The sequence below is a fragment of the Bos grunniens genome, chromosome 4 (genome assembly GCF_055505025.1).
Source record: "Bos grunniens cultivar Pamir isolate PY7600 chromosome 4, Bosgru_T2T1.0, whole genome shotgun sequence".
NCBI classification, from domain to species: domain Eukaryota; kingdom Metazoa; phylum Chordata; class Mammalia; order Artiodactyla; family Bovidae; genus Bos; species Bos grunniens.
This window is the reverse complement of record NC_141168.1, coordinates 82,478,450-82,504,097: the sequence shown is the minus strand read 5'-3', so window position 1 is coordinate 82,504,097 and position 25,648 is coordinate 82,478,450. Positions and strand designations below refer to the sequence as shown.

The 25,648-nt window shown below is 36.6% G+C and overlaps 2 protein-coding genes across 9 annotated transcripts in view; both read left to right on the top strand.

The window, feature by feature from the left end:
• PCLO (piccolo presynaptic cytomatrix protein) overlaps nucleotides 1-12,641 on the top strand; it is a 384,975-nt gene extending 372,334 nt beyond the window's left edge. For all 5 annotated transcript variants that reach the window (XM_086398565.1, XM_086398563.1, XM_086398561.1 and 2 more), the window contains 3 exons: nucleotides 5,343-5,477; nucleotides 5,922-6,067; nucleotides 7,963-12,641. In XM_086398565.1, the coding sequence (XP_086254691.1) occupies nucleotides 5,343-5,477; nucleotides 5,922-6,067; nucleotides 7,963-8,103 (422 nt within the window). In that variant the 3' untranslated portion in view covers nucleotides 8,104-12,641. The remainder of the gene's footprint in view (nucleotides 1-5,342; nucleotides 5,478-5,921; nucleotides 6,068-7,962) is intronic.
• Nucleotides 12,642-15,271: 2,630 nt separating this feature from the next.
• The window catches only part of LOC147374448 (uncharacterized), a 103,140-nt gene continuing 92,763 nt past the window's right edge, over nucleotides 15,272-25,648 (top strand). Inside the window, exon 1 of one of the 4 annotated variants that reach the window (XM_086397189.1) lies at nucleotides 15,272-15,471. The gene's annotated coding sequence lies outside the window, so the exon portion shown is untranslated. The remainder of the gene's footprint in view (nucleotides 15,472-25,648) is intronic. The other 3 variants (XR_015162776.1, XM_086397187.1, XR_015162779.1) reach the window with 3 other exon arrangements.

Sequence of the window (25,648 nt, the reverse complement as noted above, 5' to 3'; positions counted from 1 at the left end):
CTAATTTTCTTGAAGCGATCTCTAGTTTTTCCCGTTCTATTGTTTTCCTCTATTTCTTTGCATTGATCACTGAAGAAGGCTTTCTTATCTCTCCTAGCTATTCTTTGGAAGTCTGCATTCAGATGGGTATATCTTTCCTTTTCTCCTTTGCCTTTCACTTCTCTTTTCTCAACTATTTGTAATTTGCCTCCTCGGACAACCATTTTGCCTTATTGCCTTTCTTTTTCCTGGGTATGGTTTTGATCACTGCCTCCTGTACAATGTCACAAAATTCCATCCATAGTTCTTCAGGCACTCTATCAGATGTAACTCCTTAAATTTATTTGTCACTTATAATCATAAGGGATTTGATTTAGGTCATACCTGAATGGTCTATTGGTTTCCCCTAGTTTCTTCAATTTAAGTCTGAATTCAGCAATAAGGAGTTCATGATCTAAGCCACAGTCAGCTCCTGACCTTGTTTTTGCTGACTGCATAGAGCCTCTTCATCTTTTGGCTGCAAAGAATATAATCAGTCTGATTTTGGTATTGACCATCTGGTGACATCCATGTGTAGAGTCATCTTTTGTGTTGTTGGAAGAGGGTGTTTGCTATGATCAGTGTAATCTCTTGGCAAAACTCTGTTAGCCTTTGCCCTGCTTCACTTTGTACTCCAAGGCCAAATTCGCCTGTTACTCCAGGTATCTCTTGACTTCCTACTTTGCATTCCAGTCCCCTGTAATGAAAAGGACATCTTTTTTGGTTGTTAGTTCTAGAAAGTCTTGTAGGTCCTCATAGACCTCTTCACCTTCAGCTTCTTCAGCATTACTGGTCGGGGCATAGATTTGGATTACTGTGATATTGAATGGTTTGCCTTGAAACCGAGCAGAGATCATTCTGTTGTTTTTGAGATTGCACCCAAGTACTGCATTTCAGATTCTTTCGTTGACTATGAGGGCTATTCCATTTCTTCTAAGGGATTCTTACCCATAGTAGTAGATATAATGGTCTAAGTTAAATTCACCCATTCCAGTCCATTTTAGTTCACTGATTCCTAAAATGTCTATGTTCACTCTTGACATCTCCTGTTTCACCACTTCCAATTTGCCTTGATTCATGGACCTAACATTTCAGGTTCCTATGCAATATTGTTCTTTATAGCATTGGACTTACTTCCATCACCAGTCACATCCACAGCTGGGTGTTGTTTTTACTTTGGCAAATGTATCTGTTCACCATCTGTATGTCTTCTTTGGAGAAATGTCTACATATGTCTTCTACTGTTTTGGGCTTTTGTTGTTGTTGTTGTTATTGAGTTGTATGAGCTATTTGTATTTTTTGGAAATTAAACCTTTGTCAGTTGCATCATTTGCAAATATTTTCTCCCAGTCCATAGATTGTCTTTTAATTTTGTTTATGGTTTCATTTGCTGTGCAAAAGCTTGTAAGTATGATTAGGCCTCATTTGCTTATTTTTACTTTTATTTCTATTGCCTTGGGACACTGTCCTAAGTAAACATTAATGTTATTTATGTCAGAAAATGTTTTGCCTGTGTTTTTTTGTAGGAGTTGTATTGTGTATTTTGAGTTTATTTTTGTGTATGGTATGGGGGTGTGTTCCAACCTCGTCGATTTACATGTGGCTGTCCCGCTTTCCCAGCAGCACTCCACACAAAAACTCCTCGAACTGATAAATGAATTCAGCAAGATACAAGATTAACATACAGAAATCTGTTGCAGTTGTTTACACTAGCAATGAATATCAGAAAGAGAAAGTTAAAAAAAATCCCTTTTAAAGTAGAATAAACCTGTTCAAGGAGATTAAAGGCTTATACACTAAGAACTATAAAACAGTAATAAAGGAAATTGAAGATAATTCAAAGAAATAGAAAAATATTCCATGCTCTTGGATTGGATGAATTAATATTGTTAAAATGATAATGCTGCCCAAAGCAATCTACTGATTTAATGTGATCTCTATCAAATTACCCATGACATTTTTCACAGAGCTAGAGCAAATAATCCCAAATTTATATGGAACCATAAAACACTCAGAATTGCCAAAGCAATCCTGAGGAAAAAGAACAAAGCTAGAGGCATAACCCTCCTAGACTTCAGACAATATTACAAAGCTACAGTAATCAAAACAGCATAGTATTGGTACCAAAACAGATATTCAGATAAATGGAACAAATAGAGAGCCCAAAAATAAACCCACACACCTACAGTCAGTTAATCTACAGCAATGGAGCCAAGAATATACAGTGGAGAAAAGACAATGTTCTTTCTACTCGTAATCAGAGCTATGTGCCATGTTGTAGGATAAATATCTTCTCTGGAGTAGGATTAATTTCTATTTAGCTGTATTATTAATACAGCTAAAATGGAAGTTTTGGGAAACTAAGAGACCTGGAGGCTGGTCAAAAAAATTTTTATTGCTACTTTGCTCTCTATTCCAAACAAGATTATGTAACACCCTCACGTGTCCTCTCTGTGTGTGTTGTCTCCTTTGGTTCAAAGGCTCAAGATGATCTGGCATTACTGTCCCTCCCATCCACCAATCTCCCCCAACCTGTGGAGGGAGTGGACACAGAGGTTTTTGTCACAATCCATGCATTTGATTTCAATGACAAAGGCATTTTGTAGCTGTAAAAGGATAAGCATGATTGTTAGTGATAACTCATAATTAATGCATACATCCTTTGAGACCACCTCAGTAGACATGTCTCTTTTTTACTTTTAGTAGAAACAGTAAAGAACAAGCTGGAACCGTCTTTGAGTAGGAAAAACTTAACAAGAGCTTCACAAGTATCACACTATGGAGCATGTGAATTTAACCTTCCAAGAAAAAAATAGGCAATGTGATGATTTGAGAATGTTAGTTAACAAGTTTTTAATTCCACCTTTCTTCAGAAGTGAGAAAGTGAAAACAACAACAACAAATTTTATATGCTGGCAAGTTGGAGTTTCTGAACCTACCACCTATAACCATGAATTTTTTCCAGAAAAATTAGTTTTGTTTTTTTCCTTTCATCATGCTAATTGATGTGATCATTTCTGATTTTAGCTCCTATTAGCTTCAAATAGTTGGGGTGTTGTCCTTGACTCCCTCCCTATCATTTAGAATACTCTTTTATTCCCCTCCATCTCAGTTACAGTTTGAGGAATGGAGCAGTATTAGTTCTGTCTGATTTCTTATGGGTTTGGAGGAAAGAAATATACCTGTTTTACAGATAAAGTTGCTGCCCTGATTGATGAGGTTTTGCTCTCTGTCTTGAGATTTGAATGAAAAATAAATTTTTTGCAGCATTCACTTAACAAAGTCCATGGTACATTCAGCAGCCATTTTCTAAAAAATTAACAAAATGAATTTGTCACTTTAAGAAAACAATGACAGTAGTTGTTGTCAATGACAAAAATCAACTTCTAAGTAAAAATGAAATTTTCTAAAACTTTTATCTGCTTCCCTGAGCTTGACAGCTTTTCATAATTCAGACTTTTTTCATGATATGGGTGGTGATATTAACAAAAGTGTTTTTAATATTGTATGAATTGTGTCAGATTTTTGAAGACCTACATAACTCAATAGACCATTATTTTACAAAATAAATAGTATATGATGTTACCAATTCAGGTGAAGTTAAATGATCCATTCGAGGTACAAGATAGACTATAGTATTTTAAAGTAAAAGTACAAAAAAAGTTCATTGATATGGTTTCAGATTCTACATTTCCATTAATCTTTAAAAAAAAGAAACACTACTTTTCATGTTTTGGTAGTATCAAAGATTGTCCACAGTTATCTGAAAAGGATACTAAAATACTTCTTCATTTTCCAACTATGTATATATGTAAGACCATCATATATTTCAACTAATACAACATATTGAACTGGATTTAATGTAGAAACAAGTATGAGAATTCAGCCATCCACTATTAAGCCAAGTACAGATAATTACATTAATCTGTACATGCCTCACTGTTTTTTTAAATTATGGTTATTTTTCATTAAAATCCCTACTTACAGGTATATTCTTGTCATTTTAATGGAACCAATGAATAAATATTTGTAAATGTATACTTTTACTTTTTAATTAGAAACTTTAATGTTCTTTGAGGACCAGTGTTTTCTTTTTGTAATATAAAGAAAGCCTGAGATTGAAACATATGAGAACAAATGATCTACATCCGTGTTAAAGACCTTCACTGGATTTCAATTGTTCTAAAGATAAAATGCAAATTCTAAACATAGCACCACTTAACAGTATATTATAATCCCATGAATATTTATTTAGTTCCTTGGTCCAGTGATGTTGCCTTTTGTGGACACACTGTTCCTTCTCTTTAGGATGTTCTTCTCCATCCATATCACCTAGTTAATGCTTTCTTATTCTTCTGGTTTCAGCTCATGAAGTTCTTTCCTAGACTTTATTGTAACCATGCTTTTATACATCAGAACATCTTCTCTCTCTCTAATTGTACCTTTACTGAATAAATTATTTCACTGAAGTACTTCTTCCCAATAGACTGAAAAACCATAAAACCAGCAGGCATGTGTATGATGGCTTACCATTGTATCCATTCTTCCTAACAGAGTGCTTATCACAAAGTAGAGTGGGAAATAAAATATTTGTTGGTGAATGAGTAAGTGAATAAATGTATGAATCAATATAGGAGAGAAAATCCATTGAAATCAACATAGAGTTTGACCTAGCATGAATTGCTTCTTCACTAATATAAAGATCCAAGATAAATACTAGAAGAAGAATGTCTTGAATTCATTTAAATCACTCATATTTTTCCCTAGTGCAATTTTATTACTATATATTCTTGTTGGCCACTTCTCTTACAAAGAAAATAGAATGGAAGTAGATATAATATACAACTACATTTAGTTGTGTTAGCAAGTGTTCCTTTGTAAGCCTTGTAGGTAGTGAGCAACTGTTGGCAGACAGCTTCTTGTATTTCACTTGACTTAATGTTTGCTATAAATTAGAATTCTATTATTTGTATGTACGACTATCTTTCTACAGTCTCCTATTGTCTCATCTATTACCTCTTTTGTCCTAAAAATCTACAGTTGAGTGACACCTACTTACATTTCCTCCATACCTTTCATGTTACTAGCTTATCATTATACATAACATACCTCATTTTAAGTTTATAATTTATTAGTTTTCCTGTGAAACTTTCTACTCCTTAAGGGCTTGGACTGTATTCTGTTCATCTGTGTATCCATAGGATATGATAAGATGTTGAGCTCTTGGTAAACGCTCAAAAAATGAATGTACAAAAAACTTATTGAATGAACCAGTTAATATATGACATGACATATTCCTTAACTTTTTAATTAAATTGTTCCAGTTAAAACTCAGGTAATGGGAGAAATCAAGATTGCATTGAAGAAAGAAATGAAGACAGATGGGGAACAACTAATAGTTGAAATCCTACAGTGTAGAAATATTACCTACAAATTTAAATCTCCTGATCACTTACCAGGTATCTAATTTTATGATAATAAGCAATATAATGTATCTAAGAACTCCTTAGGAGAATGAACTAAATGCCCTAGAAAATGCTAACTAAAATTTGGACTGTGTATCAAATATATCTGAAAAAAAATATGAAATAAGAATTAATTTATAATCTTATAAATCTAATCTTATATAAAGCAAATTGATATTTTACTGGTTAAAAATTAGATTTTTTTCCAACATAAACTTAGAGTGATATATTTATTATACAAGTAAACATTTAAACTGCTAATAAAATTGGTGTGTTTTAATTAGGTATATTTTAATTGCTCTATGTTGTCTGAAACAAGTTGTTCACAGTCTACTGGCTTTATGTAAAATGTAGGGAAGCTCCCAGTATACAATTATAATGCTAATTGTATAAATGTATTGTTAGTAGACACTTAATAAGCTGAATTCTTATTTTCAGATTTATATGTGAAACTATATGTGATGAACATATCTACCCAAAAAAAGGTGATCAAGAAAAAAACAAGAGTATGTAGACATGATCGAGAGCCTTCATTCAATGAGACTTTTAGATTCAGCCTAAGTCCTGCTGGACATTCTCTTCAGGTAACTCATACCGTTCCTATTTTTAAATTTTCACCTATACTGTACTTATTTACTGTTTAATTATTCAATATTTATATGCCAATCATATACTATGTGACATTTTACAAGTTAATTTTAGAGGTAACTTTCCAGGGGCCCTTGAAAATTCCACAACCCATTCACCCCATCCAATTAGCCTCTATCTTACCTACTCAGTTTCATTTATACAGATTTTTTTTTCACACTCACTGCCACTAATCCTCTTTGGGTCTTCATCTTTATTATGCACATCATTTCAGCACTATACCTGGCCTACTTGCCATCATTATCTTATGCTTTTAATTCATTTTATCACACTACTGGCAGATATATCTTTTAAAAACACTGACTAGATGACCCTCCAATGATTCACTGTTAGCCTGACCCATTCAGAATCCTCTAAAGTGAGTTATATGTATTTAATTGTATTCCATTTAATTTCATCTCTTTGTATACTTTTCCACTCACTCTTTACTTCAGTCACACCAGAATCTTCACATTCTTGGATTGTTTGCTTGTATTTTTCCTCCCCTTCAGTACTCCCTTCTTCATTTCTCTCCATCTCTTACAATATTCCACATCTTTCAATGTAAAGTCATCTCTTTACTGATGGCTGTGGTATACTTCATCACATCTTATTCACATGTTTTGCTTATCTTATTAGGCCATCACTCCCAGTTTTGCACAACCATTTATGTACTTACCTGCCACTGTTTTTGTACTATCAACTTCTCTGGTGCAAAGCTTGATTTTCATTGCTCTGTCTTCTGCAGCCTAGCACAATGCTTATACATAGTATGCCTTTGGTAGATGTAGAGACAAGGAATGAGAAAGGAGAAAGAGGAGGGAGGGTAATGATGAAAAATGTGGGACGAGAAGACCATGGTTTTGGTACTTAAATGAAGGCCTGTGCTGGAGACTAATGTAAGACATATTACAAAGCAAAAACTGCATTGAGAGGATTAACTGACATTAGAGTTAAAGGGAATAATAAGATTAAAAGACACTCTGAAGTCTGTGTGAACAGATGTGTCAGGCACAGAGGCTGAGTAGTTAAAGAAGGGATAGAGGGAGAAAAAAATCATGAGTTTGTCTGAAATGTAATAAATTTGATGAGGGCAGGTCCAAATGAAATATATAATTAGGCAATTTGAAATCACAAAATCAAAGGCTTGAAAAGATAGAAGAGTAGATTTTGAAGTCAGAAACATAAAAGTAAATTTTGGCCAGGAATAAAGATGAATTATCTGAAGGAGATTCCAAAAAGAAAGAGAAAGAGTAAGAGAATTGTCAAGGATTAATGGCTGTCTCTACCTTGTCTCTACCTTTCTTTCAACTGATCCCTAAAAAAAAAAATTCTTGAGTTTGAGATCCCATGGAATTTCAACTAATGTAAATTCTACATATGACAAGAAACCACTTTAGAAGAGCTTACTATAGTAAAATCCCCAGTAAAGTAAATGGTATTTAAAATCAATGTTATGTTCTATCTGCCTTGTAAACTCTTACTTATTTACTTACCACTCAAATAATTTTGTATTTGAGTTGGTTTTTCATAAACTAGTTAAGTTCTTTTCTGAAACTTTCTATCAATTTAAGCATAAACTGAGTTAGAATTAGCTGATAACACATATCTTATCTAGAATTCTGTCCTGCAGGATAGGTCTCTGCCTTTGGGAAATGTTGATGTGAATTAATTAATATTATGCAGATCTTTTGAGGTCATCTTAGTTATTAGTTCTCCTACAAGGATGTCTGCTAATTCCTCTCACCCTCACCCTTTCTTGTCTGTGTTAGTTCTTTGATGTGTAAATGTCCATAAAAGAAGTTGAAAATGTACACACAAATAGATATATAATTTTGACTATTTTTTCTAGATTTTACTTTTTTCCAATGGAGGGAAGTTTATGAAAAAGACCTTGATTGGCGAAGCCTGTATCTGGCTTGACAAAGTGGATCTCAGAAAAAGAATAGTCAACTGGCACAAACTTTTGGTCAGTCCTACTCAAACCCACTGAAGAAATGTGTCTGCTCAGGGTATAGAAAGTGCTTTAAATAATCTTAATCGCGACTATAGTTGAATACTATTGGTTCTAAGCTGTTTTCAGGGGTAATCGTGAGAAGAGGAACAAAAAGCAAAAGCATACTGAAACCTTTGCAAATGTATGGTTGTGGAACATAGAAAAAAACTCAAAAGAAAAAGTCCATATATTGAAGACAAGAGAAAAAAAGGAGTTCTGAAACCTTGGATTTCTTGTGGCTGTCACGAAAAACAGTGAGAGAAATTTTGATTACTTAATGCAAAACATTTTTGAGTAGAGTTAAGCTATAGCGAACTGAAGGCTGAGACTTAAAGATTAATATGGTTTCTAACGCAGGCAAAAGTAATCCTTTATGCAGAAGAGCTTGGTTGAAAGGAAGGAACTGATGTAACAAATCTCAGTTTTCAAAAGTCTTTCTTCTTCATCTTCTCAGATAACTGTTTTGAGCTTCTGACATAGGATACACCCACAGTGTGTATCCAGACTAGAAAGAAGTAAGGAGGACCAGAGATTTAGAAATTATAGTTTTTAGATCATGTTGTATAAGTTTTCTCTGTGTCTAAATGTTATAAGGGTGAACTACACCAATTTTGGAATTCATGTTGTAAAAGCACATTTGTATAATTTGAAATAATGTATACTAAAAATAATACTAAGTAGAAATGGAATTACATGTATCTAGAAGTAAAGCCATGACTGGCTAATGGAAAAGAATATTGTCCCATAAACTGTTGGAACCTTGGTTGAAAACATGAAAATCTCCATAAATAACCCTTAATCCAAGACATTTTCAATCTGCATACCAAAGGACCTAGATCAAATTGACATATTCTAGGAAGCATGATAACTTGTGCTTTGTGAAGTTGCAAATCAATGTACTATCCCACATATTTTCTTTCTCTGGAGTAATAAACGCACAGGGAGAAAGTTCTTCCTCTGGCAAACAAATCATACTAATCTGTGACATTGATTAATTGGTGTCATTTCCTGCTCTTCCACAGTTTCTGTTTTCCTTACTACGTTAACTGATTGTAAAATGAAAACCCTGACACCAAATTCAAGTTCTCCCTAGTGCTCTATTGTCCTACTTTAGTGACAGTATCACAGTAATCAAGTTCATCAGTGTTGGGAAAATATGTGAAAAATAAATGTTATGTTAAGGTGAAAGTGTTCTTTGAGCTACTTTAATAATATAGAATAAAAGGACCAACGTCTAAGTCATTAAAATGAAATATCCTCTTCCCCATCAACCAACAACATGAACAAGGAAGTTGCATGGACTTAGAGGAGATGAACTCAGCTGGGATTCAAAGCCTGGCTTCAGGCCTTGGTTCTGCCACTAAGTGTCACCGTGCACATGTCACTTAAACTCAATTTTCCTCAGTTTTCTTATTTGTGGTAAAATAGAATTACATATTCCTAACCTTCCTAATGGGATGTTGGGATGATCAAACTAAGTGATCTATGAGAAAAGATGAAAGCACATTTCCAAATGTAGTTTTATACACATAAGTGAGGAATAGGCATTATGCAGTTTTTTCCCCAATTTTGTATGTGAAAAAGCATCTTTGAAACCAATGGTAAGCAAAGACATGGATAAAAGCAGTATATTAACTCCAAAACCAATTTTCTTAAAATATGAACTTATATAAACTTTCATTTAACCAAAAAAGGTTAAAAAAATTTTTAATGTCAAAAACTTAATAAAAATAATTTACAAATTGGGTTATCATAAATTAAATAAATTATACTGATCTTATCCTATTCCCAAACCCACAAAAATAAATTGCTTCTCTGTGAATTCTGAGTTTAAAAGCTGCTTCTTTATTCAAGGGTGAAGTTTTAGTGGAATTAGAGAAATTTTCTAGAAACATATTGGTCAGATATTGAATTTTCTCATTTTTAAAGAAAAAACATACTTGAAATCTGACAGACATTGATTAAATTTAAGACATTAAAAATTAAATAATTTATAATAAACTCCATGTTACATATCTTTATTATATATAGAGGTATATAAATTCACTCCTTTCCGGTCTAGAAAAGGTAACAGTCACTTTTCTTCCCTCTACTTTGTAATCTCCCTCCCCTGACAATGCAATTTTATCATTGATTATTGCTGTAAAATGAGCATGTGGTGAGAGGATCACTAAGGATTTGATATTGCTAGAATTTTATTTTTAGAGACATCTAGATCTGCTGGTGGTTGCCATGGATATTTCCAGCAGAACTTAGCACTTTAGGGAGCTTATAATCATCACATAATTGGGGAAGGAAAGGGTTCAGGAAGATCTCCTGCTGACATAAAAAGGCTCTATTGTTTGTCCTTAAAGGAGACTCTCACTCCCGTGGGTCCTCTTCTGCAGCCACTTACACCAGAAGTATGCATGAGAGGTTCATGACCAGTTAGCTTACTTCATTACAGTTGCCATTTCTTTTAAAATACACAAAAGCAGCTGCCACCAAAACAAAGATCATACCTTGGTAGCTATTTGACATGAGAGAGTAGGAATCTTACCATGACAGGGGACCCTCTATTCCAGAACTGGTGATGTGGCCAGGCCAATCAAGAGAGTTCATGACAGGGCTTCTTTTTGTGCACCAGCATCCCTCTTCAGAGAGTGTAAGATCCTGCCAAGCGTGCCAAGTTTGCAGCTGACCAAACACCTACATTGTACTGGAATTATTCTATGCAACACTGAACCTTATACAAATGCATTTCTTCTGATATTGATTACCCTTCTTACAACAAAACTGTTTCTTTTTTAATTGCAAATAGGGCTCGGTGTTTTTTACTTTTTTGTATATATCACAGCACATGATTTTCCACTTTTTATTTCATTTATTTTATTGGGATTAGCTTTTTTTATCCTAATAGAGACAAAGTTTGTAATCTCTAAATAACATGTGATCAATCCAATTACAGCACTTTTACCTTGAAGAGCATCTTAATTTTTCCCACAATTTCATTGAGTCATCAGACACAAGTTGCTTCTTGGTTTAAAATTTGGTCCCCAAGAAACCTTTAGCTGTGAAGCAAAAGCACAGAGTGAATTTTTACACAAGACAGGGATGTCTAGAATGGTCATTACAGACATAGATAATACTAAGAAGTTTGTGTTTCCCTGTTTTACTTAAGGTTAAGGAGACTTTTGGTGACTCTGAACTCTTTATTATTTCAGTTTAAAAGAAGAGTATCCAAGACTAAGAGGAAGTGATTGTCTTTGCTCCTTAATGTTGCCTATATTGTAATTAATCACATTAATAAATGCATATTTTCAGCATATCAGTGGATTTAATTTTATGGATCACACACATTAAAATAGTCATACTGTGGGAATATTATAGCTGGTAACCAGCTGATACTGATTCTTATTATAGGAACGGTTGTGATGATCATGGTGATAGAGGTAGTGAACTAGGTTGGTGGTGATGTGAAGTAAAATGAAATTATATACTATATTGTGCCCAATTTATTAGAAATGATTTGATCAGTGTTTCATTTCATTAAGATATCATAAAGATGTTTATAGTATTTTTTTACTTTATTATTTAAATCATAACTAACAATATTTTTAAAAACTTATTTTCATTGCTACAATGTCTAATATTCCAAAAGCAGCCAGCTACAGCTATGTATGTGTTTATAACTCTATGTGTGACAGAGTGATTTTCCCTCTTTGAGCTTGAGCTGGAAGTAAAAGAAAGCTCAGTGAATAATTATGAGCTGTCTCTTTAATAATAACTTGCCTTTGATGTGACACAAGAATGAATGAGTGAAACAGATATTCTCATTGAATATGACACATTGATGTTTTCTGTATGTTCCATGTTGTTATTATTAAAGACTCCCTTTAAATAAAAATCATTTAATCAAATGATTCCTTCTCTGATAGGTAGATTGAGAGCATTTTCTTAATTCGTTACCCTGTACATAACTCTCCATTTGGTATACTAGACGAAGTTGAAATATTAATTCCCTGTGGCATTCAGCATGTGAATATGATTCTTGTTTGATTGTGTATGTATATTTGTTGGTGATGTGCTCAGGTGCTCCCACTACCAATTAATGTGTGTGCTGATATCCTAACAAAAACACATCCGATGTTAAAAGAAATAAGTTTCTTGTCTGAAAAGATAAAAACCTAATAAAATTGGTTTAAAAATAAAAAATAGAGTACTTGGAGATATGTCTTGTTTCTAACTATATGTTGCATGCCGTGTTGGTGATTTGCTAATGTGTTCTTTTTTCTGTTCTACCCAAATCTCTCGAAAATCTAATGAACCATCTAATGAAATCTAATGAAAAATTCTTGGGCTAAAGGTTATATAAATTGAACTGAAATACATGAGAATTGTATAGAAATGCTTGTAAATCTGTCTTGAGTTTTACTCTATGTAAAAATATGTCTTGGTTTTGTGATTGTATACAAGATGTATCTTGATAACTTATGCAAATTGTGCTGTATAAAGGCTGTGGCCTCAGCCTTACTAATAAATATTGAAAATATCAACTTTGGCTGCCTGTTTTTATCAACTTGATATATTGATACTTAACATAGAAATAGAACTTTCTGGAATATTTTTTCTGAAAATTATATGATGAGTTCATTCACTCAGTTTAAAAAGTACGTTTTAAACAGCACAAATACAGAAAACAGAATTAAATGTGTAACTTAATAAATTACTATATACTCTTAAAACAACCACCCAGATCAAGAAATTGAACTTTTAACATATTTGATACATTTTAATTCATTGAACTTGTTACTCTTATTAAGCCTTAAATTCACCCTTTTGAGCCAGTGGGTCCCTCTATGAGTGGGCTTACATATTTGATAACTTTCTATGGCAAGGACATTTTATATCATTTCTTTAACCTTAAAACATTATAGGAAATCTACTGAACTTGAATTTTTACTTTTATTTTTCTTCCTATTTATCTCTATAAAAATAATTAAATTTAGGAATACATCGAGTTGATTGATCAACTTTTATGTAATGTGCTATCCTTCTCAACCTTTCACTAACATCAACAGTAGTATATAGTACGTTTATGGTAAACTAGAGTATTCTTGGATGAAATATATCTTGGAACATTTTTTTTAAATAATTCCAAATCTAAAAGATTATAATTAGATAAATGATTAATGAATCTGACTTTTTGACTATTAATTACCTAGGCTTTTAAGAGCTGAAAATCTATAGTCAACAAATTTTGTAGAAAATTCAGCCAAAATAGTTCCCTATTAAAAGTAACAGTAGAACTATAATTGGAAAATGTTGAAATTTTTATTTCTGTTCAACTAACTCCAAATAAACTTTTATTTTAATTTTATTTAATATTATATCTTATTTGTAAAATTTAAGAAATATTTGCATTAATTATGAAGTAAAAAATGACTTTCCAACAATTTGATGCTTTGAATATATCAATAAAATTAACAAGCCTATGGCAATTAAAAGAGAAGTAAGGCCAAATTGCCATTTTCACGTACAAAAAATTAACATAAATGCCCATCAGTTCAGTTCAGTTGCTCAGTCATGTCTGACTCTTTGAGACTCCATGGACTGCAGCACATCAGGCCTCCCTATCTATCACCAATTCCTGAAACTTATTCAAACTCATCCATCGAGTTAGTGATGCCATCCAACCATCTAATCCTCTGTCATCCCCTTCTTCTCCCACCTTCAATCTTTCCCAGCATCAGGGTCTTTTCTAGTGAGTCGGCTGTTCACATCACAGATGGCCAAAGTATTGGAGTTTCAGCTTCAAAATCAGTTCTACCAATGAACACCCAGGACTGATCTCCTTTAGGATGGACTGGTTGGATCTCCTTGCAGTCCGAGGGACTCTCAAGAGTCTTCTCCAATACCACAGTTCAAAAGCATCAGTTCTTCGGCACTCAGCTTTCTTTATAGTCCAACTCACATCCATACATGACTACTGGAAAAACCATAGCTTTGACTAGATGGACCTTTGTTGGCAAAGTAATGTCTCTGCTTTTTAATGTGCTGTCTAGGATGGTCATAGCTTTTCTTCCAAGGAGCAAGCGTCTTTTAATTTCATGGCTTCAGTCACCATCTGCAGTGATTTTGGTGACAGACAGATAAAGTCTGTCACTATTTCCATTGTTTCCCCATCTATCTGCCATAAAGTAATGGGGCCAGATGCCATGATCTTCATTTTCTGAATGTTGAGTTTTAAGCCAACTTTTTCACTCCCATCTCAGTTTCATTAAGAGGCTCTTTCAATATCAAAAGTCAAAACTTAACAAACCCAGTCTAGCAATGTATAAAAGTAATAGACTTATGACCTTGTTCAGTTATCCCAGTTATGCAAGATTAGTTCATATTGGAAAATGAGTTACATTAGTGTAAAAATCTTAAGATGGTAGAAAACATTTGATACAATCCAACATGTGTATTTATAAATTGAACAACTGAACTTAATAATGAGACAAGTCGACTCATGCAGGAATGGACACTTCATATCTAACAGAGTAGGTGAACCAGAGCTGTAAAACACAAAGCCTGAACTTCCCAAGCATGTGTCAATTGAATAGCCACTTGGAAAATGTTTTTGCAAAACAAGGTTAATTACAACATGTGCAGGCTGTTTGAGTGGAATGATGGGGCAGTTTTCTTGCTTGCTTGCTTGTTTATTTATGGCTGTCCTGGATCTTTGTGGCTGTGCATGGGCTTTCTCTAGCTGACCCGAGCAGGAGCTACTCTTTGTTGTGGTTTGCAGGCTTCTCATTGCAGTGGCTTCTCCCATTGTAGAATGCAGGCTCTAGGAGCGTGGGCTTCGGTAGTTGCATCTCTCAGACACACTCTAGAGCACAGGCTCACTAGTTGTGGCACACGTTGGGGCGACTGTGCTTAGTTGCTCTGTAACTCGTGGAATCTTCCCAAACCAGGGATTGAACCTGTGTCCCCCGCATTGGCAAGCCAATTCTTAACGCCTGGACCACCAGAGAAGTCCTGAACCAGGTGTGGTTATTTTATGTGTGTGTGTGTGTGTGTTAATATTTAATTCTTTTCAGACCTCTGGATTGTATCAAATGTAGGCTGGAAACTCTTGGATGAAAATGGACACTGCAGACCACAGGTAGAATCTCTCCATTTTGGAGCCTAAGCTTTTGAAGTTTTTCAGACTTTCAGCTGATGAAATCAGCCATGCTTACTCAGGTAATTGAGGACAGTCATGTTAATTAGAGTCAGCTGTGTAGAGATGCTAACTATCTCTACAGAATCCATCACAGAAACGTGCCCAGTCACATTTGGATGCGTAACTGGCTGCCACAGCCTAGCTAAGCTGATACAGAAAACTCCTCACCACAGGTATGACGGAGAAATTTTCTTAAGTGTTTTTGTTGCTTGGTTGGTTAGCTGGTTGATCTGGTTTCATTTGGTTTCATTTTTAAGAGGAAAGGGAGTGATTCTTTATACTCCCTCTACATATAGAAAAGAAGGAAAGCGTGAATTTGAGTATATGATTTGAGAAGATAGAATCTGAAATTTTTCAAAGATTGATTCCCAACCCTAACTACATTAGAATCATCTGAAGAAATTTCAAAAACATAGTCAAGCTCTAACCCAAACTATTTAAACCACCATCTCTGGTGTTTGAGCCTAGGCAGAAGTATTTTTTGAAAACTCCCCAGATGCTATTATCAATGCGGAGCCAAAGTTTAAAACTACTACCCTAGTGAAACTAAAGAAAAAGAGATCATTAGTACAGAAGCAGACAGATTGTAAGTTTGATAGGAAGTGGTGATGTTTCCTCCTGGTGGCTGTGTTTTTCTCAGTGAGATATGAGGTTATTTGCTCAAGAGTGAAGAGGAAATGAATAGAGGTTAAATGTTTGAAGATTGAATGAGGTTTATTATAGTCCTGGAAATGAGTGATAGAGGAAGTAGGCAGGGAGAGAAGAAACCAGTATTATATTGAGGGCCCTTTTGAGCTTAGTGACAACCCACAGTGACACCAAACTTCCTTGCCATACAGCTTTCCTCAGCCTTGGCTTATTTGTAAGAGAATAGACACTGTATATTTTAACTACATGAATTAGACAAAAAAGACAGACATGCAAGGGAGTGCAGGTCTCAGGCAAGTTGACTTGAAATGCCAGACCTTAGAAGGTATAATTGTTACGGAGGGAAGTAAAAATGAAAGATGTTTGGATTGGGGAAAAGAAACATGTAAAAAATTAACTAAGATAGAATAATTCTTCCTAGGAAAATAAGAGAAATTTTAGGGGCCCATGAGTAAAGTCTTAGAAGGGGAATAGAATTTGCTAGTTGAACTGAGAGACTAAGTGTTAAGGCTAAGGGAATATTGTAAATAAGTGTTGTGAAAACACATTGCTTATTTCAAAAATACTGAGAAACTATTTCCTAAGCATAGCTTACACCTGTAAAGAAGAGCTGGAAAGAGATTGATATCTCTGATTGGTATCAGAATCAGACTGCATGAGCTGCCACAAATTCTGATTTGGTAATAATGTTGCTTCTAAAATAAGTATTACAATTCCAGCAGGGAAACATCTGATTCTGCCTTTTATTTACCAATTGAAAATTCTGCAAATAATATATTTTAAACATATTTTAGTCTCTATACTTCAAAGAATGTTTCAAAAATAAAAGATTACCATTTTATTCAAAAAGTACAGAATTGCACATAAAAGTTTTTTAAAAAATATAGCTGAACCAGAGATAATAACTGATTATTTTCAAAATTGACCAATTTTCCTTCATTCCCTGTGTAATACTTTATCAAGCTCAAACTGACCTCATGAGGTTCAGATGACATTTCTGCTTTCAAATGAAGAAAATTTTCCTATGTGGGGGCCAGTTTTATTCTCTTGAACTGAAGAATTTAATTTTCTATTCTACCTCTGAAATTCAAGAAGTTATTATTGTCAATTGATTAGAGCTTTTGAGTGGTTCCAATATTCCTGTAAAGGGACTACTCACATCTGCTATGGATATTTAAAGGAAAGTCATACACTACTGAATTATTTCTTTTTAATAGTTGACTTGCAAACTAAATGAATTATTGCTGCCTAGAGTATTTAATTCAGTTATGCCTCATTACACCCTATCACCTCTTATTTGGATTCCCATCGTGGCCTCTTTATGGTTTTCCACCTCCTCTCCTTCAAATGGATCCCTGCACAGTCACCTGGGACCTATCTAAAATCTGTATCTGACTGTAACATGTCCCTTCTGAAACTTCGCAGTGGTTCCTATTGCCAAATCATACCACGAAAATGGGCAACATCCTTGACAGCATCTTTTCTTATTACCTTTCCCTCAAAATCAGGTCGTTGAAAAAAACTCATCCTGTTGTTTTTCAGATTCTCTTTCACACTTGAACTATGGCAAATGCTTTTTGTCTGGTTCCCCCACTTGCACAGGGAATTGTTTTTCTATTGGTATAAAGTTTCAGTTGTACAAGATGAATAAATTCTAGAAATCTGCTGTACAGTGTAGTACCTACGGTTAATGATACTGAATTGTGCACTTGAAAATATGAGTAGGTAAAGCTCATGTTAGGTATTCTTATCTCCTAAAAAGGGAGACATGAGGAAATTTTGGAGGCAATGAGTTATGTTTATTACCTTGATTTTGGTGATGGTTCCCATATTTGTATATGTCCAAACTCATTGAATCTTATTCATTAAATATGTATTTTTATATATCAAGATTATATTAAGAAATTAAAATTAAAGTAAGCTCTAAGGAAAGGGAAGTCAGGGGCCTAGAGACAGAAAAGTGAAAGTGAAGTCGCTCAGTCGTGTCTGACTCTTGGTGACCCCATGGACTGTAGCTTACCAGGCTTCTCCGTCAATGGAATTTTCCAGGCAAGAGTAGTGGAGTGGGTTGCCATTTCCTTCTCCAGGGGATCTTCCTGACACAGGGATCAAATCCAGGTATCCCACATTGCAGGCAGACACTTTACCTTCTGAGCCACAAGGGAAGTTAGAGACAGAAGAAGCCTGTCTAAAGCTTGGTGGAGATGGATGAAATGTTAAGGCCATTTAGGTTACCTACTTACTTCTCACTCCCCTCAATTCCTACACACACACACACACACACACAGAAACACACACATGCACATATATATACACAGACACACAAAGATATGATATACAAAGTCACACACTTGCACACAGATATACATACAAATGCACATATAGAGAGACACAGATACCTACAGAGACACACCTGCAAAAGACATACAGACAGACACAGGCACACAGAGACACACAGAAACGCACATACAGAAATACATAGACACAGAGATACGTGCACACAGCCACATGCAGGCACACACAGGCACACATACACACACAGAAACACGTGCACACAGACACGCTTTCCTTTTCTCTGGAAAGAGAACAGATAAATACCAGGTGGACTGAAAGGAGAAACCGTGATAGAGAACTACATCCCTCTCAGACTTTAAAATGAGGAGGGTTAGGAGTGAGTGGGTGGCTTGTCAGAAATTGTGGTGCAGAAAGCAAAAAGGGGAGAAAGGACTTTGAGGCCAGGATGGTGTTGCTATAACATTAAAAGACTTTCATGAGTGTCAGTATTTTAAAGAGTAGGAGAAGGAGGAAATCATTTAAATCTTCTTGGCTTTATGTTAGACTTACTCTCTGGTTCGAGCACTCAGTCAAATCTTAGACAAGTAGGCCTTTTTTCTTACAAATGCTCACTCTTACATGAAATATGTTTTGCATAATAAAAAAATCTTTTACAAAACTATTGAATTTGTAATAGAGAAGGAGAAAATTATTCTCAGGCAAACTTTTGTCACCCTATGATCTCCAAATTATCACCTCAGTGATGAAAATACTTGCATTGATGAGGAATCTGAGAAAGAAAAAACAATGTTTAAAAAAAAATCAATGTGAAATGCTGATTGGCTAGTGCTCCAGAAATAATCTGAAGTTGAGAATCTGAAATGGAAATAATCCTGAAAGTGAGCTACTGCGTCAATAAACTGACCAAAAGCAAATTAAATTTTTAAATGAAATATTAAGTTTAGGATAGAAAAATCTACAATCTCAAGATGGTACATGATCATCAAAAAAGAGTATTTAGGGGTAGAATAGGTTACTTACATTTGCAGAAAATATTTAGCATTAAATATGTATGAAAATAGCTGGGATAAGTTCATAATTTGGAGAATTTTCAACCTGTCATCACTTTTTGTACAATTATCACCATTTTCTCAAGCTGCATTTTCAATTCTTCTTTTGAATGAAACAAATGCAGGACTTATTCAGGGCCTTCATTAAGACAGATTAAGAGAGCAGTTATTTCAAGGAATATGAATTTCATGTACATAACCACAATATTTTCAAGTAACATTATTCTAAATACAGGAGACTATATGACTTAGTGGAAAAACACTGGAATCTCAGAATAGCTGGATTTTAACCATAGTTTTATCACTAATTGGTGCCACTGTATCCTTTCTCAAAGCCTTATTTTCCCTGACTAAAGGGTTGAATGATATATAATCCACAAGGTTCCCCTCAGATGTAACAAAATTGAGAATACAATTGCATTTTAAATAAAACCTTTCTGCTGATTCACTTGCTCCCATTTTATGTAAACCCCCCTCCCAAAATCACTATTATTAGCCACATTTTAGAAGATTTTTATGCAAAGTCTGACTCAATATCTGAATCTAAATAGGTATAATTAATAAAGTAAGAACCTCCTCTCTGTGCAATTTACTGTGTTTCTGGTCAAATCCTACCTTGCTACATAATTTTGGTATTGGTAATTTTCTTGTAAACCTCATGACTTGTTTGTATAATTATTATAATTCTTGGTTTCTGGATTTTAAGCACAATAGAAAGACAAATTAAAAGACATTAAATTAAAATGGGACAATTAAAAGACAAAGCAGTGAGCATAAACATTATTTAATCCCTGCTCATGATCAAGAAGTACCAGTGTGGGCTCTGTGGCTCTTCCATTCCATAAAAGCCAGTCTGGATGGTCACTGACAATGGGACCAATGTCAGTTGGCCATGTCACTTTGTCTACTTCCTCGTTCAGTGCCTCTTTGGTGGATGCTTTCTGTTAGGCATTAACATATTCAAACATTACACTTGCAGCATCCAACTCCCACGTATCCATCCGCAGCAATCCCAGACCTTCTCGTCTCTGATCTCCTGGTCTTTTCCTTCCATACCCCTGACCATTCTGCTAGGCCATTAGCAAATGTACAGAAATAAACATGTATTCTCCCTTAAGGTCAGTTCTACTTCTACAAAGAGTGTGTGATCATATTCCCCATTTGCTCTTCCACCCACTGGAAAGACTTTTCTGTCTCCACTATTATCAAGAAACACTGCCATCCCCATGTTTATCCAGATTCAGTTTGCACACCTATACTGAGCCCACCCATTCAGAAATCAAACTTAGGCCTTTTCCTCCTCTTTTCAATTGCTCATAGAGAATTCATCTACAATGGGGCACTAGTGAATGACATAGAGTCTGGGCCACCTGCTCATGCAGCTTGCCCATACTCTTAATTTCAATCTCAAATGCATCTTTTCTGACTTAAGATGGACACTGCTGAGCTTTCTGCTCTATGATGTTGGGGGTCTAAAATAACTCAGCTCATTGTGGGCAATTACCACTTGGTGCCCCTTGGCCAAGTATCATGCCAGAAGATGACTCTCTAATGAAGTGGAATTCTCCACCGCAGATGACATGGTCTTGTTCCAGAAGCCCAGTAGTAGGCATTAGGATTCTCTCACTAGGGTTTGCTGTAAACTTGGATTCCATCTTTTCTCACCACTGACACTTCTAACAATATAGAACCTGTTAGATGATATGGCCCAAGTAATAGAACCACTAGTACCACAGCCCGCGGCAGCTTCAGAACCCTTTTCTACTCTGGGACTTTATTCAAAACTGGAAGCCTCCCATATCATTGGACTTAAGGGCTGTAACAATATTTCTATGTGCACAATGTTTTCTAGCCAAACCACCAGAGTCCTACCATGTGTCGTGGTTTCTTCTCTACTATCAGATCATATCAGACCAGTCATCCAGTCATGTCCGACTCTTTGCGACCCCATGAATCACAGCACGCCAGGCCTCCCTGTCCATCACCAACTCCCGGAGCTCACTGAGACTCATGCCTGTAGGAATTAGTAATTTTGTCTTTTACCCTTCAGGAGATATTACAAATACCCCTGACCACTAGACCACTAAATGCTTGACAGAAACAGCTGTTCTTTAAAATGTGTCTTAACAAAGTCTCCAATGTACTAGCTACCAGTGTTTCATCAATGTAATGGCATCAATCCAATAATGCGATAATCTGTGACATGTCCAAATGATTTAGATTCCTTTTGAATATATTATGACAGAGAAGTGGGAGAGTTAATGTAATCCTGGGGAAAAACTATAAGTACATATTTTTGTCTATTCCACACAAATGCAGCTTTTCCCTGATCTTTTCTGATCAAAACAAACAAATGTTTTTTAAAGTACACCTGCAAAACCCATGTCTGTGTACCATGCACCTGAATCCTTATTGGTCAGCATTTATCAACAATACCACATGTAGCATAGCAACCATGACCAGAGCTGTTACTTGCCTCAGCTTACATAGGCTACAGTCATTCTCCACAATCCATTCATTTTCTCTGAGGGCCAGAATAAAGAAGTTAGGGCCAGGCTCTCTAATGTGATGCTAATTTCCACTATCTCTTCCTATTCTCCAGGGATGCTTTGATTTACTATCTTGGCTGGGAGGAGGGAGAAGGAAATAATTTTGGAATCTTCCACTTGGTCTTTCCAATAAAATCAAGGATTCAAAATGAAGAACACTCCAGCCTCCAACTGGCAACTCAATTGTATATTTGGAGACAGAGAAATGACAGCCAGTTATATCTGTTGTCACAGTGGATCCACTCTGAGCCAGACTTTAGCAGGATTCCATTCATTCCATGACTCCTGTGGTTCGCACTGTTACTGGAGGACCATGATGATACACGGAGTCAACTCAGACTCTGTGTCTTATAGTTCTCTGGTTATTTCCCTCTCCCCAGTACATTAAATCACATGAGTAAATGACTGTAAGTCTCTTTGGGGAAGGATTAGGGGACTCAGAACAGTGTACACCTGCTGTGGTGGTACAGACTTGTTCCTCCTGTGCACATGGTCATCTCTTCGGTCAGAAAGTTCTGGATCTCAGGATTGTTTTAGGTTTGAGAACTGAGCAGAGAATTGTGAGTTTTTATTGAGACAATAGCCCTCAGCTTCCTGTTCCCTTCTAGCCTGCTTCTGATCATAGATGTCAAACAGCACACTTCAGGGCTATCTATTTGGCATGTGTTGGTGTCATGTTTTACTAGCAATCTCCATAACTCCCTGAAGGTCCAGCCCCTTTTGTCTATGACTCCAGTCCTATGGACCCCTTGTTTCTGGCAGTTAAGCATTGCCACCTAGACTCAATTACTTCAGGGCTTGTCATCCTCATGGATACTGATCAGACCAGCTCTGTGAGCGCTCCTCCTTGTTTCTGCCCTGTCGCTCTGGGATGAGCTGTCACTGAACTTCTCTTGGATGCTTGTACCCCTACCAATGCATTCCTGACTGCCCTGCTGAATGCTGCATTCCCCTATTGGGATTCTCTATTGGGCCTTCGGATGTCATAAAAATTCCATCAGGCCCACATTCCTGAGTCATCATCTTCTTCCTCTACAACCTGTCAGACAACAGAGGCATTTGCACTTTGTTCAGCATGAATCATCTTATTCTTAACTTCTATGAGTTACTTTTAGCAGTGAGTGTTCCTTTTCTGGGGCCCTTACCCAGGTGTAAAGTCAAACATTCCAGGAAAATGCTGCCAAGTCAATATATTGCTTTCGTTCAGTTCTTAATCCTGGCCCCCTTGATTAAACACCCTCAAAACCTCGCCCTACAGGTATTCCCTTGGCTACCACTGAAAGCTTCCTCAGTACATAATCTCGTTCCTTCCTTGTCAAGTTCACCATGTCTCTCATTAGATGGTGCTAGAATTTAATCATAATCAGCACCCTTGTAGCCAGAAGTGGAAGAGAGCAACTCTGGAGCAGGACAGCTGTTGTCTTGCAGCCGTTTCCTACAGGAGAAGTATTAGCTCCTTAATAAGGGGGGCAGCCTCCTCCCCTTGGCCAGTCCCCAAGGTCAGAGGGACCTGAAGAGCTACTCTTCTCAGGGATGTTGTTAAAACAAAAAGTTGCACAAGAAGACTTTGTTCAGGCCTATTGAAATAGAGAAGAGGGATCAGAACTCGGTCTAACATAAGCTGTCTGGAAACAAATGGTAGGAGGGTTTTCAAGCTCTAGGGTGAGCTATGGACACATGCTGGAGGATGTCAGGGGCACAGGTTGACCAGTAGGATGTGTCTAGCACGTTGAGTTATTCCTGAGTTCACATCTGTTTTTCTCTGTTATTAGGCCATCTGTATAATTGGTACCTATGGAGCTTAGGTTCCTACCCTCCCACAGAGCCTGGGGAATGATGTACTAGCTTTCCTGATGATTACATTTGAAAAAGATGGCTCCCAGGTCATCCCAGAAAGACCTTCCTGAATTGTAAATCAGTCAAGAGGTTTTTAAAAGGATTTACATCTGAAAAGGGCAAAAAATGTATAATTACACATTTTCCAAAGTGAATGTTCCTAAGAAAGAGAGTTCAGGAGCTTAGAGACAGGAAGAAGTCTATCTAAAGTTTAATTAAGGTGAGAGGAGCATTAAGGCCATCTCGGTCAGCATTTCCAGGGTTCAGCTTTTCCCAACCACTGCTCTGACCTTAGGGTATCAGTACTGTCTCTGCTGCACTTTTAAACATCTCTAGAGCTCTGCAGTTCTAAATACAAAATCTGGGTCAACTCTCCTGCATCTGCCCTTCCAAAGCAAGAAACAAAGGCCTCTATGTAGACTACCCTAACAGTCCCCCAGCTGTCACACTTTAATTATTTGTTAACTGCCCTCAATTTACCACTGTCCTTCTATAAGGCCTCAGTTTAATTTAGTACTAAACAGTCATTTAAAATACCTTAATCATCATACCAGCAAGGACAGTCCTCTCCATGGGGACATTTTCCTGGGTTGCCACTCATGAAATCATCAGCAGTTGGGCTGCCACTTGACTGCAAGGACTGTGGTGGCTCACATGGTAGAGAATCTGCCTGCAATGCAGGAGACCCAAGTTCGATCCCTGGGTGGGGAAGATCCCTTGGAGAAAGAAATGGCAACCCACTCCAGTATTCTTGCCTAGAAAAACGCCATGGACAGAGGAGTCTGGTGGGTGCTACAGTTCATGGGGTCGCAAAGACTTGGACACAACTGAGCGACTAACACTTTCACTTTCATATCTTCTTTGCCTGGCACTTCACTCAGGATGAGGTCTCACTTGCCAACTCCAAACCACATCTCTCCACCTGTGCCCTCACAGCACACTGTGTACAATTTGTGTCACTTTGGGTCTTTCAAGAAGAAGATATCTGGTGTAGACCCTTGGGCAAGACTGGATGTGCCAGGGATTTGGGGTGTTTCCTGTGAAGGATAAGGCAATAGGGAGGAGAAGCAGACAGGGAAAGCCTTCAGGTAGGGATGGAAGGGTGACAACCATGAAGACAGAGAAGAAAAGGAAGGCTGGGGAAGGAAGAGAGCCTTCGACCACAGAACAGCTCTGAGAAAATCTGGGACCAGCTGAGGGTAGGCTAAGTAAACAAGCAGAGACCATTTCCCCTGCGTTGTCAGGCAGATTCTTTTCCATTGTACCACCAGGGAAGTCCTTGATGTTCTTTTAAAGGAATGAAAAAAAATGTTTGAGCCTGGTGTAAACATGCTGTTGGTGCCTGCATTTTAATGCTGGCTTTTAATGATGGTGCAGCAGACTTTTAGCAGAGCTTAAAATTTCTCCTTAGTACACTCTTCAAAGGAATGCTGAGCCATTGCCTCTGCAATTGTTTGGTACTCTCATAAAATGGAAAGTGAAGGCTATCTGCTCCCAAGGTAGAAGTAAAATCCCAGGACCTAGCTACATTCAGATACATAACTGTCGTCAGGTCACACAAGACAGCTGTTCTCTTGCTCTCTGTATCCCGTTTGACCAGTGCCTGCTTCCCCTATACCTTACTCACGAGACTGACCTTCCACATGCTTGCCTCAGGCTCCAGCTAGCAACTGTCCTTTTCAAACAGGTGGTTCAGTTCAGTTCAGTTCAGTTCAGTCACTCAGTGGTGTCCGACTCTTTGCAACCCCATGAATCACAACACGCCAGGCCTCCCTGTCCATCACCAACTCCTGGAGTTCACCCAAACTCATGTCCATCGAGTTGGTGATGCCATCCAGCCATCTCATCCTCTGTCGTCCCCTTCTCCTCCTGCCCCTAATCCCTCCCAGCATCAGGGTCTTTTCCAAAGAGTCAACTCTTCGCATGTGGCGGCCAAAGTATTAGAGTTTCAGCTTTAGCATCAGTTCTTTCAA